A 13,534-nucleotide genomic window follows, 5' to 3' on the forward strand; every position below is an offset into this window, starting at 1 on the left:
TGTGCCCACTCACAAAACAAAAACTTTTGCAAACTCCTTCTCAGTTGCCGCTGTCCGCCTCTGGAACAAACTGCTCCTTACCTTGCGCAAAATTCGATCTCCTGCTGCTTTTAAGAAGAAGTTGAAGCATTTCCTACTATCATCCTCATAAAGTTCTCCACAAAATTAATGTACCAAGCCAATCCTCTCATCTGTCAAATAGCAAAGCTAGCGTCTCCTATCTTGCTCCTGAGATGCCTTCCTCTTCATCTATCTCTATTAGCCACGCAATCTTCTTTTCCTTTATATTTCCTTAATTATGTTTCATCATGTCTCTATTCTTCTCCTCCCTTCACCATGAGTCTCCCTCATACTCCCTGCTGCCAGCACTCCTATCTAAAATCTGTCTCTTCAATAATGTCTAATTATAACAGTACTTGTGACCTAAGAATATAAACTCTATATGTATGTATTTTTCCAGGTGTACCTGTCAAATTGTTTATTTCACTTTTTGTACTAGATGTAGTTTAACATGCCTACTAAAACATATGAATGTAAAATAAGTAGAATGCCTGGTTAGATGTAAGAGAGGGCCTGATGGCCCTAATCTTGCCAGGTTAAATAAATAAATAAATAAATAAATAAATATGCACCTTCTTCTTCTCTCATATAACTGTTTTTTCCCAATCTGGTCTTTGCTCACTTCTTATCCTGAAGAAATTATCGAAACATCCATTTCTCTCTATTAGACCACCAGTAAATGTCTGTCTCTTACCTTATGCATCCTCAACAAAATTCAGTTCCATATTGTGAAAAATCTGTGCAGTAATATCCTGCTATCCAACTCTTATAATCTTGAATCAGTGAAAATTGTTGAACTTAGACTGTGCAGAAGGTAACAATAGCAGTTAGTCTTTTTTTCATGTTGTGCATGTTTAATTTTAAAAGTCTCTGTCTCTCTTCTTTTTTCAGATACGAGTCCAGTTGATGAGGATGATCTTTTCCAGTGTGGGAAATGCAAGAAGCATTTCACTTCTTTCCAGTTGTTTGTACTTCACAAAAAGGAACATAAGCAAGGTGAAACAAAAAAATAAGAACAAATTTACATTTAACCTACCCTCCCCCCTGGCCACAGTTACACAAAAAATATGCATTGAGTGTCCCAAAACATAATTTTCACTTTAAAAAAAAAATTGATTTATGTTTGTAAGGTACAACGTTCAGTAGGTAAGGAAATAAAAAGTTCCTCATTTATAATGCACACTGTTCAATCATAAGTGGTCATTATTTTTTCTGGGAAAGCTTGTTATCAAGATGGTCTAGTCTTTTTAATAGATATAATAAATTTATTCTCAGGTACACATGAGTTGCCTTTTACAGACAGCCACCAGATACTACAATTGAGATATGGAATTACTTTTTTTTTTTTTCGAATTTGTCATTTGTGATGGATAAATCAGTGTTAACCCAAAACTGAATACACACCTGAAACATTCAGGATTGGATTTGGTCAATTAAACCAGATAGCTGTTAGCAAATTCAATTTGGTTCTGAAGGAAAGAAGCCACGGCGATACTGAAAACTCATGCTGTGATGTACAAGATGAAATGGATCCTATTTTGACTAAATAACCAGGCAAAACTCATTTGTCAGTGATTTAGAAGTTCTTATTGCCTCAGTCCTGGGAACTTGTGAACTGTCTGCATTACTTGCATGCAGAATATTGGTTTAGAATGGCATGAGTAACATGGGACACTGTTTTGTTGGGAGTGCAACAGTCAACTATTTTGAATTTTCTTGTAAATGCTTAATGTGGTAAATGCAGGATGGGAGTTAGTGGACTAAGAGTTGTAGGTGTAAGTTAACTATGACAGAAGTGAATTTGGGGAGGGAATGAAATTGCCAGCTCTAAGGTGCCCTGAATGACTTGAAGTGGTCAGCAGAAGAATGTGCTAATGCTCAATCAAATGATCAAGTGGCCTGATCAAGCTTCCTGTTTTGATTTCAGCTGCACTGCATGCTGTCACAAGTAGTGCTGTCAGAACAGCTAAAAAGTGTTTCTGCACTGTATATATTGTTTTGCCTTATCTTACTTATGCTCATATTTTTGGGTATCACTCTCAATATGGCAGTGATGTTTAAATATTGTAATCGAGTACAGAGGTGAGTGCTTTACGAGGATGTTATTGAAGACAATTATCCATTCCAGTTAGTAAAAACAAAGAAGATCACAGAATTATTAAAATGGCCTGTTTCAACATGTTTAATAGGCCATCTGGAGATTATGAACACTATTTGGTTGGAGCTGGTTGCATGATGAACAGCAGCATATGGTCACAACAGAAATGGTAACGGTAGCTGCAGTTACCATTGTGACCACAGGCAGCTGTTCTCCATGCCGCCAGCTCCAGCCAAATGGTGCTCATGATCTGAAGATGGCTGATTACATGTGCCGAAACTGTTCATTTTGATAAATGAGATGTTTTGTGATCTTTACTGTTTTTACTAATTGATCATCAAGACCAGATCACTGTTACCTCCTTATCATGTTGGTTAAAGTTGCGTGATCCGTGCAGAGTCTGATTACTCATTGATTACATCCGATGTTGAAGATACCGCAAGTGTGGCTTGGCATTATGTTGCAACCGGTGTAACTTCAAAAATTTCAGACACAGTATTTGTTAAAATTCTGAGGAATTCTTTAATGTTAAAAACATATGAATGCAATGATATATATACACTATGTGATCAAAAGTATCAGGACATCTGATTGAAAATGACTTACAAGTTTGTGGCACCCTCCATTGGTAATGCTGGAATTCAGTATGATGTTGGCCCACCCTTAGCCTTGATGGCAGCTTCTACTTCACAGGCATATGTTCAATCAGGTGTTGGAAGGTTTCTTGGGGAATCGCAGCCCATTCCTCATGGAGTGCTGCACTGAGGAGAAGTATTGATGTCGGTTGGTGAGGCCTGGCACGAGGTCAGCATTCTAAGACATTCTAAAGGTGTTCTATAGGATTCTGGTCAGGACTCTGTGCAGGCCAGTCCATTACAGGGAAGTTATTGTCGAGCAATCACTCTATCTCAGGCTGTGCATTATGAACACGTGCACGATTGTGTTGAAAGATGCAATCATCATCCTCAAATTGCTCTTCAACAGTGGGAAGCAAGATGGTGCTTAAAACATCAATGTAAGCCTGTGCTTGTGATAGTGCCATGCAAAACAACAAGTGGTGCATAAATATTTTGTCTACATTAAGTTGTGTATGGTTGCAGATGACAAACTGTAAAAGAATACAGACACTGTAAAAACATAATGCAGCAGGAAAACTGCACCATGTGGTTAAGAGGTTAATTTTATGTACTCTTCAAAAATCTTTAATTACAATTTAAAAGCTAATATTTACATGTATATAAACAGTAAAGAACATTCTTTTATGTTTAACAGCTATAAAATAAAGTAAAAAACCACTGATGATGCTGCAACTGCAGTTAAACATGTTTGGGATGAAAAACAAAATTGTGTTTCGCTAAAGGCAGACCCCATCCAAAAACATATGTATTGTTAAAGCAACCACAGACAAAAGAGCTTCAACCTCAAGGTGATTTACCCATTCAATAGGTTACATACCTGAACAACTAATATAAAAGTTTGTAGAAGAAGTTATGAATAGGCCCATTGCGATCTACAATTTACAGATTTAATATGTAACAAGCAATAACTCAAAACTTTGCTGTCATAATTTAGCACTTTGTATCGCTGATCTCTTCATTTCCTTGTGTAACCTGGAAGAAGGTTAAAGATGGCGACATCACAGCTCCATCTACATGTACATCTGTACTCTGCAAACCATTGTGAAGTGCATGGCAGAGGGCATATCCAATGGTATCAGTATTACAGTTTCTTCCCTTTCCATTTTCATGTTGATTGCAGGAAGAATGATTGTGTAAATGTCTGAATGTGAATGTGTGCGGCAGTTAATCTAATCTTATACTCACAATACCTGTGTGAGTGATAAGTAGGGGGTTGCAGTATACTTCTAAAATCATCATTTAAAGTTGGCTCTGTAAACTATGTAATTAGGCTTTTCTGGGGTAGTTTTATGTCTATCTTCAAGAGTTTGCCAATTCATTTCCTTCAGCATCCCTGTCACACTCTCCTACAGGTCAAAAAAACTGTGACCATTCAGGTTGCTCTTATCTGTATATGTTCAATATACCCTGTTAGCACTATTTGGTACAATAAAACAAATGCACATACAGATGTCAGCCCACAGCGAAATATGTCTAAGACTTTAGGATGAAAACTGTGCAATACTTCGTAACAACAGTCTGCTTTTGATGTGCTTGATGTCACAATTGTTTACATTTATAACAGGTTGTTGTTGTTGTGGTCTTCAGTCCTGAGACTGGTTTGATGCATCTCTCCACGCTACTCTATCCTGTGCAAGTTTCTTCATCTCCCAGTACCTACTGCAACCTACATCCTTCTGTATCTGCTTAGTGTATTGATCTCTTGGTCTCCCTCTACGATTTTTACCCTCCACGCTGCCCTCCAATGCTAAATTTGTGATCCCTTGATGCCTCAAAACATGTCCTACCAACCGATCCCTTCTTCTAGTCAAGTTGTGCCACAAACTTCTCTTCTCCCCAATCCTATTCAATACCTCCTCATTAGTTACGTGATCTACCCACCTTATCTTCAGCATTCTTCTGTAGCACCACATTTCGAAAGCTTCTATTCTCTTCTTGTCCAAACTGGTTATCGTCCATGTTTCACTTCCATACATGGCTACACTCCATACAAATACTTTCAGAAACGACTTCCTGACACTTAAATCTATACTCGATGTTAACAAATTTCTCTTCTTCAGAAACAATTTCCTTGCCATTGCCAGTCTACATTTTATATCCTCTCTACTTCGACCATCATCAGTTATTTTACTCCCTAAATAGCAAAACTCCTTTACTACTTTAAGTGTCTCATTTCCTAATCTAATCCCCTCAGCATCACTCGATTTAATTTGACTACATTCCATTATCCTCGTTTTGCTTCTGTTGATGTTCATCTTATATCCTCCTTTCAAGACACTGTCCATTCCATTCAACTGCTCTTCCGAGTCCTTTGCTGTCTCTGACAGAATTACAATGTCATCGGCGAACCTCAAGGTTTTTACTTCTTCTCCATGAATTTTAATACCTACTCCGAATTTTTCTTTTGTTTCCGTTACTGCTTGCTCAATATACAGATTGAATAACATCGGGGAGAGGCTACAACCCTGTCTCACTCCTTTCCCAACCACTGCTTCCCTTTCATGCCCCTCGACTCTTATAACTGCCATCTGGTTTCTGTACAAATTGTAAATAGCCTTTCGCTCCATGTATTTTACCCCTGCCACCTTCAGAATTAGAAAGAGAGTATTCCAGTTAACGTTGTCAAAAGCTTTCTTTAAGTCTACAAATGCTAGAAACGTAGGTTTGCCTTTTCTTAATCTTTCTTCTAAGATAAGTCGTAAGGTTAGTATTGCCTCACGTGTTCCAACATTTCTACAGAATCCAAACTGATCTTCACCGAGGTCTGCTTCTACCAGTTTTTCCATTCATCTGTAAAGAATTCGCGTTAGTATTTTACAGCTCTGACTTATTAAACTGATAGTTCGGTAATTTTCACATCTGTCAACACCTGCTTTCTTTGGGATTGCAATTATTATATTCTTCTTGAAGTCTGTGGGTATTTCGCCTGTATCATACATCTTGCTCACCAGATGGTAGAGTTTTGTCATGACTGGCTCTCCCAAAGCCATCAGGAGTTCTAATGGAATGTTGTCTACTCCCGGGGCCTTGTTTCGACTCAGGTCTTTCAGTGCTCTGTCAAACTCTTCACACAGTATCTTATCTCCCATTTCATCTTCATCTACATCCTCTTCCATTTCCGTAATATTGTCCTCAAGTACATCGCCCTTGTATAAACCCTCTATATACTCCTTCCACCTTTCTGCCTTCCCTTCTTTGCTTAGAACTAGGTTGCCAACTGAGCTCTTGATATTCATGCAAGTGGCTCTCTTTTCTCCAAAGGTCTCTTTAATTTTCCTGTAGGCAGTATCTATCTTAACCCTAGTGAGACAAGCCTCTACATCCTTACATTTGTCCTCTAGCCATCCCTGCTTAGCCATTTTACACTTCCTGTCGATCTCATTTTTGAGACGTTTGTATTCCTTTTTGCCTGCTTCATTTACTGCATTTTTATATTTTCTCCTTTCATCAATTAAATTCAATATTTCTTCTGTTACCCAAGGATTTCTATTAGCCCTAGTCTTTTTACCTACTTGATCCTCTTCTGCCTTCATTACTTCATCCCTCAGAGCTACCCATTCTTCTTCTACTGTATTTCTTTCCCCCATTCCTGTCAATTGTTCCCTTATGCTCTCCCTGAAACACTCTACAACCTCTGGTTCTTTCAGTTTATCCAGGTCCCATCTCCTTAAATTCCCACCTTTTTGCAGTTTCTTCAGTTTCAATCTGCAGTTCATAACCAATAGATTGTGGTCGGAATCCACATCTGCCCCTGGAAATGTCTTACAATTTAAAACGTGGTTCCTAAATCTCTGTCTTACCATTATATAATCTATCTGATACCTTTTAGTATCTCCAGGATTCGTCCATGTATACAACCTTCTTTTATGAGTCTTGAACCAAGTGTTAGCTATGATTAAGTTATGCTCTGTGCAAAATTCTACAAGACGGTTTCCTCTTTCATTTCTTCCCCCCCAATCCATATTCACCTACTATGTTTCCTTCTTTCCCTTTTCCTGCTGACGAATTCCAGTCACCCATGACTATTAAATTTTCGTCTCCCTTCACTACCTGAATAATTTCTTTTATCTCATCATACATTTCATCAATTTCTTCATCATCTGCAGAGCTAGTTGGCATATAAACTTGTACTACTGTAGTGTCTATCTTGGCCACAATAATGCGTTCACTATGCTGTTTGTAGTAGCTAACCCGCACTCCTATTTTTTTATTCATTATTAAACCTACTCCTGCATTACCGCTATTTGATTTTGTATTTATAACCCTGTAATTATCTGACCAAAAGTCTTGTTCCTCCTGCCACCGAACTTCACTAATTCCCACTGTATCTAACTTTAACCTATCAATTTCCCTTTTTAAATTTTCTAACCTACCTGCCCGATTAAGGGATCTGACATTCCATGCTCCGATCCGTAGAATGCCAGTTTTCTTTCTCCTGATAACGACGTCCTCTTGAGTAGTCCCCGCCCGGAGATTCGAATGGGGAACTATTTTACCTCCGGAATATTTTACCCAAGAGGACGCCACCATCATTTAATCATACAGTAAAGCTGCATGTCCTCGGGAAAAATTACGGCTGTAGTTTCCCCTTGCTTTCAGCCGTTCGCAGTACCAGCACAGCAAGGCCGTTTTGGTTAATGTTACAAGGCCAGATCAGTCAATCATCCAGACTGTTGCCCCTGCAACTACTGAAAAGGCTGCTGCCCCTCTTCAGGAACCACACGTTTGTCTGGCCTCTCAACAGATACCCCTCCATTGTGGTTGCACCTACGGTACGGCCATCTGTATCACTGAGGCACGCAAGCCTCCCCACCAATGGCAAGGTCCATGGTTCATGGGGGGGTATAACAGGTTGTGGGAAAATATTGCAGTTGGTGGCTCGGGAAGCGTTACTTTCAAAGTGAATTTCCTTTTATGCAAGATGACTTATGTTTCATGTGAGAATGTCTGATTAATTTCTTCAGTTATGGAGCATTTGACTATCATTCAAAAGTTAATACTTTGAGGAGCAGCTACTTAGAAAATTTATGGACCCAGAAGTCCATTATTCCATTATTTAAAATTTATCAGCATATTTATGTTTGATATATCTTAAAGGGTAACCTGCTAAAAAAGACCAATCTTGAAGATAGATTTTTTTATATTTATTTAGTACTTTCATAGATTACAAATTATGCAGTCAAGACAGCAAAAATATAATTATCCCTTAAAAAAAGTGCCCAGGTGAGTTCTTGAGCAAGTAAACATGTAATTGGTGTCGAAGTGCTTCTGAGAACATTTATTCAGTCAGGTAACTCACATAATGTTCATTGTACAGCAGTGAAATTTATTATTGTGCTTGTCAGAAATACTCAGCTGCTGCAATTTAAACTGTGCTCTTAGGATCCTCCCAAACACCACCCTCAGAAACAACAGCAAAAAAATTGTGATGATTAGTATTTTAGGTGAGAGCTTAGCTTGTCATGTTGCTATATATGTTAATTTAATCCATTAACTTTTCCTATTTGTATGTTCGCGCTACTCAACAGTGATGTTACTATTGGTTGAGTACATCACAAGTCCTATTCTCTGAATATCTACTGTCAGTGGCTGGCAAATCATGTAATATGAAATATGATTGTCTAACAAAAGCACATCACACTCTCGATTTCAGTGCTTCGAAAGCTATCATGTTGTAATTAGAAGAATTTGTATTTATACTTTGGTAATACAAAAGCATGCAGTGTACATGTTGCTGTACATCAAAAATCTTTGCAAATGTGTTGTTTTTTGCAAATGTGTTGTTTTTTGCTGGGTTTCATTTCCTAAGTTGCTTGGAAGTTCTATGCTATTGTATAATATCTTGACTATTCAAAGGATCTGTAAATTCTACAGCTCCAAGGGGAAATGTATAGTCACTTAATGCAGAAAAAGTGAACTGTGTTTTCACCCAGGAAAAAAGTCATTCCATTCACATGGTAAAAAATGTAATTTTAACTGGAAAAACCTAGGAATATTTTTCCTTGTCCGCATATAATCATAGGATACTATGTTTCTTCATTTTGTGAAGTGCATAATTTTACATTTCTGAGCATTTAAAGCAAGTTGCCAATCTTTGCACTACTTCCACATCCAATCATCAAGATCTGATAGAATATGTATGCAGCTTCTTTCAGGCAGTACTTCACTATAGGTAACTGTGCCATCTGCAGATAGTCTGAAACTACGATTAGTATTGTCTACAAGGTTGTTAAGATGCAACATGAACAGTAAGGGTCCCAAAACACTTCCCTGGGGTACACCTGAAGTCACTTGTATGTCTGATGATGACTGATGATGACTCTCCATCCAAGATAACATGCTGCATCCTCCTTACCAAAAAATCCTCAGTGCATTCTGTTTGAGATACTTCATTGTGTTTGAGGTCAGAATATGTTCTAAGATACTATAACTAATTGATGTCAAGGATATCGGTCAGTAGTTTTGTGGATCACTTCTATTACCCTTTTTGTTAACGGATGTGACCTATAGTTTCTCCCCTATTATTGGGCACTGTTTTTTATTCGAGGGACCTATGGTAGATTATAGTTGGAAGAGAGGCTACCTCAGATGCAAATTCAGGTAGAGAGTGACAGAGATGCCTTTAGGCCCTGGAGCTTTGTTCAGTTTTAACAATTTCAGCCGTTTCTTAACACCATTGACACCAACCCTTATTTCACTCATATTTTCAGTGGTGCAAGGATTGGGGCAATACTCCTGCGTTTTGCCTTGTAAAGGAACATTTGAAAAGGAATTCAGCATTTCAGCTTGTGTTTTGCATCCCTCAGTTTCAGTTCCTGTCTCATTTGTAAGTAACTGGACACTAACTCTGATGCCACTCACAGCTTTTACATACAACCAGTATTTCTTCAGGTTTTGTGAAAAATTGGTAGTCATTGAAAGTTTCACACATTGATCTCTTCACAGCCAAAAGTGTTTCATTCATCTCCTCTCTATCCCCTTGTTTAACACCTCTTATGCAATAGTCTCTTTTTCTTCATAAATCTCTTTACACAGACTGTATACCATGGAGGGTCCCTCCCATTACAAACTGTTCCACTGGGAATATATCTATCTATTGCATGATCAGTTAGTCTTTTAAACTTTAGCCATAGTTCCTCAACATGCTCCTGTCCTGTTCTGAAAGTACCAAGTTCATCATGAAGATATGACGACACTATTGCTTCTTTTTATCTAACTTATTGAACATCTGTGTATTCCTGCTTATTTTAGTTGCCCTTTGTACTTCGGTAATCATCGCTGCCACAACTGCATCATGGTCACTGATAACAGTTTCTATATGGACATTCTCAGAGAGGTCAGGTCTCTTTGTTGCCATTAGACCCAATATATCTCCATCGTGAGTGGGGTTCCAAACTATCTATTCTAGGTAGTTTTCAGAAAAGGCATTTAGTACTTTTTCACAGGATGTCTTGTCACAACCGCCAGTAACAAAACTGTAATTTTCCCAATCGATTGTTGGATGATTAAAGTCTCCACCGATGACTGCAGTATGATTGGGGGACTTACGTACAAGCAAACTGTGGTTTTCTATGAAGTTATTGGTTACATCAGGAGTTGAGTCTGGTGGGCAACAAAAGGATCCAGTTGCTATTTTATGCCCACTTTGATACTGAATCTTGCCCAAACAATATCACATACAGTGTCAATATCTATCCCAGTGGATCTGATTTTCTGGTCTACTGTGACAAATACACCAAATCCATCTCCCATTAGCCTATCTTTGTAATAAAAATTTGCTGTTATCGATGTAAGGTTTCAACTAGTTTACTGTACTCAGTGTTATGTGAGCTTCACTGCTTTTCAGGAGCACTTAAGACTCTCGGTACTTTCTTGTGAATGTTTCAGCAGTTAACCACGAGGATTTTAATACTCTCACATGCAAGAGGCATCTCTTTTGATACTTATGGTTTCCTTCAGCTATCATTATCTGGATTGGATGGAGAACTACCTAATCCAAAAAATTCTCATGTTTGCTCCACACAGTCAGCTACTTGGGTAGCAGCCTCTGGTGTGTAGTGCACACTTGACCCATTTAGGGGCATCCTACAGATCTCAACCCTATGGTTCCAGTCCTAGTAGTTCCAACCTCACTTGTCATAGAACTTTTAAAGTTTATGGTTCAGTCCTTCCACTCGACTCAAAACCAAGAGGTCACTATTAGTTCTGGGGCAATGCTGCAAATTGTGAGCTTTGCTGAAACTCTGTGCTGCAAGTCTGGTCTTTTCAACCTCTTACATCTACATAAACATTGATACTCTGCAACCCACCTTACAGTGTGTGACAGAGGGTAGCCCGTGCCACTGCTGTTCATCTCCTTTCCTATTCCAGTCGCAAATAGAATGAGAGAAAAATGACTGTAGTATGAGCACTGAATCTCTTATCTTCATTGTCCTTACACACAATGTATGTTGAAGGCAATAGGATTGTTGTGCAGTCAGCATCAGATGCCAGTTTTCAAATTTTCTCAATAGTGTTCCTTGAAAAGAATGTCACCTTCGCTCCAGGGATTCCCATGAGTTCCTGAAGGATCTCAGTGACACTTGCATGTTGTTCGAACCTACCAGTAATAAATCTAGCAGCTCACTTCTGAATTGCTGTGATATCTTTCTCTAAACTGACCTGGTATGGATCCCAAACTCTCAAGCAGTACTCAAGAGTAGGTTACAATACCATTCTATATGCGGTCTCTTTTAAGGAGGAGCCACACTTCCCTAGAATTTTCCCACTAAACTGAAGTTCACCATTTGCATTTCCTACTACAATTCACAAATCCTTGTTTCAATTCATATTGCTTTGCAAAGTTATCCCCAGGTATTTAAATGACATGACTGTCAAGCGGGACACTACTTATGCTGTATCCTAACAGTCTATGTTTTGTTCTTCATACTCAACCACATTAACTTCAGTTTTTCTATGTTTAGAGTTAGCCAAAATTCATTACATCAACTACAAATTTTGACTAAGTCATCTTGTATCCTCCTACCGTCTCTCAACTTTGACACCTTACCTTACAACACAGCATCAGCAAACAACTGCAGATTGCTGCCCACCTTGTCCAACATATCACTTACGTATGTAGAGAATAATAGCAGTTCTGTCACACTTCCCTGGGGCACTGTTGACGATACCCTTGTCCGTGATGAATATTCGCTGTCGAGGACAACGTACTGGGTTCTCTAACTTATGAAGTCTTGGAACAGTCACATATCTGTGAACCTATTCCTCATGCTTGTACCTTCTTTAACTGCCTGTAGTGGAACAGCATATCAAATCCGTTCTGCCGATCTAGAAATTTTGAATCCGCCTGCTGCCCTTCAACCATAGTTCGTAATATGTTGTTGTTGTGGTCTTCAGTCCTGAGACTGGTTTGATGCAGCTCTCCATGCTACCCTATCCTGTGCAAGCTTCTTCATCTCCCAGTACCTACTGCAACCTACATCCTTCTGAATCTGCTTGGTGTATTCATCTCTTGGTCTCCCTCTAAGATTTTTACCCTGCACACTGCCCTCCAATACTAAATTGGTGATCCCTTGATGCCTCAGAACATGTCCTACCAACCGATCCTTTCTTCTAGTCAAGTTGTGCCACAAACTTCTCTTCTCCCCGATCCTCTTCAACACCTCCTCATTAGTTATGTGATCTACCCATCTAATCTTCAGCATTCTTCTGTAGCACCACATTTCAAAAGCTTCTATTCTCTTCTTGTCCAAACTATTTACCGTCCATGTTTCACTTCCGTACATGGCTACATGCCATACAAACACTTTCAGAAACGATTTCCTGACACTTAAATCTATACTCGATGTTAACAAATTTCTCTTCCTCAGAAACGCTTTCCTTCCCATTGCCAGTCTACATTTTATATCCTCTCTACTTCGACCATCATCAGTTATTTTGCTCCCCTACTTTAAGTGTCTCATTTCCTAATCTAATACCCTCAGCATCACACGACTTAATTTGACTACATTCCATTATCCTCGTTTTGCTTTTGTTGATGTTCATCTTATATCCTCCTTTCAAGACACTGTTCATTCCATTCAACTGCTCTTCCAAGTCCTTTACAGTCTCTGACAGAACAACAGTGCCATCAGCAAACCTCCAAGTTTTCATTTCTTCTCCATGGATTTTAATACCTACTCCAAATTTTTCTTTTGTTTCTTTCACTACTTGCTCAATATACAGATTGAATAACATTGGGGAGAGGCTACAACCCTGTCTCACTCCCTTTCCAACCACTGTTTCCCTTTCATGCCACTCAACTCTTATAACTGCCATTTGGTTTCCATACAAATTGTAAATAGCCTTTCGCTCCCTATATTTTACTCCTGCCACCTTCTGAATTTGAAAGAGAGTATTCCAGTCAACATTGTCAAAAGCTTTCTCTAACTCTACAAATGCTAGAAACGTAGGCTTGCCTTTCCTTAATCTAGCTCCTAAGATAAGTCGTGGGGTCAGTATTGCCTCACATGTTCCAATATTTCTACGGAATCCAAACTGATCTTCCCCTAGGTCGGCTTCTACTAGTTTTTCCATCTGTCTGTAAAGAATTCGCGTTAGTATTTTGCAGCCGTGACTTATTAAACTGATTGTTCGGTAATTTTCACATCTGTCAACACCTGCTTTCTTTGGGATTGGAATTATTATATTCTTCTTGAAGTCTGAGGGTATTTCGCCTGTCTCATACATCTTGCTCACC

At 38.8% G+C, this 13,534-nt stretch overlaps 1 protein-coding gene across 1 annotated transcript in view; it reads left to right on the top strand.

The window, feature by feature from the left end:
• The window catches only part of LOC124615910 (zinc finger protein 442-like), a 363,598-nt gene that overhangs the window by 50,016 nt on the left and 300,048 nt on the right, over nucleotides 1-13,534 (top strand). Inside the window, exon 3 of the mRNA XM_047144088.1 lies at nucleotides 952-1,056. Coding sequence (XP_047000044.1) covers nucleotides 952-1,056 — 105 coding nt within the window. The remainder of the gene's footprint in view (nucleotides 1-951; nucleotides 1,057-13,534) is intronic.

This window comes from Schistocerca americana, chromosome 5 (assembly GCF_021461395.2).
Source record: "Schistocerca americana isolate TAMUIC-IGC-003095 chromosome 5, iqSchAmer2.1, whole genome shotgun sequence".
Taxonomy (NCBI): domain Eukaryota; kingdom Metazoa; phylum Arthropoda; class Insecta; order Orthoptera; family Acrididae; genus Schistocerca; species Schistocerca americana.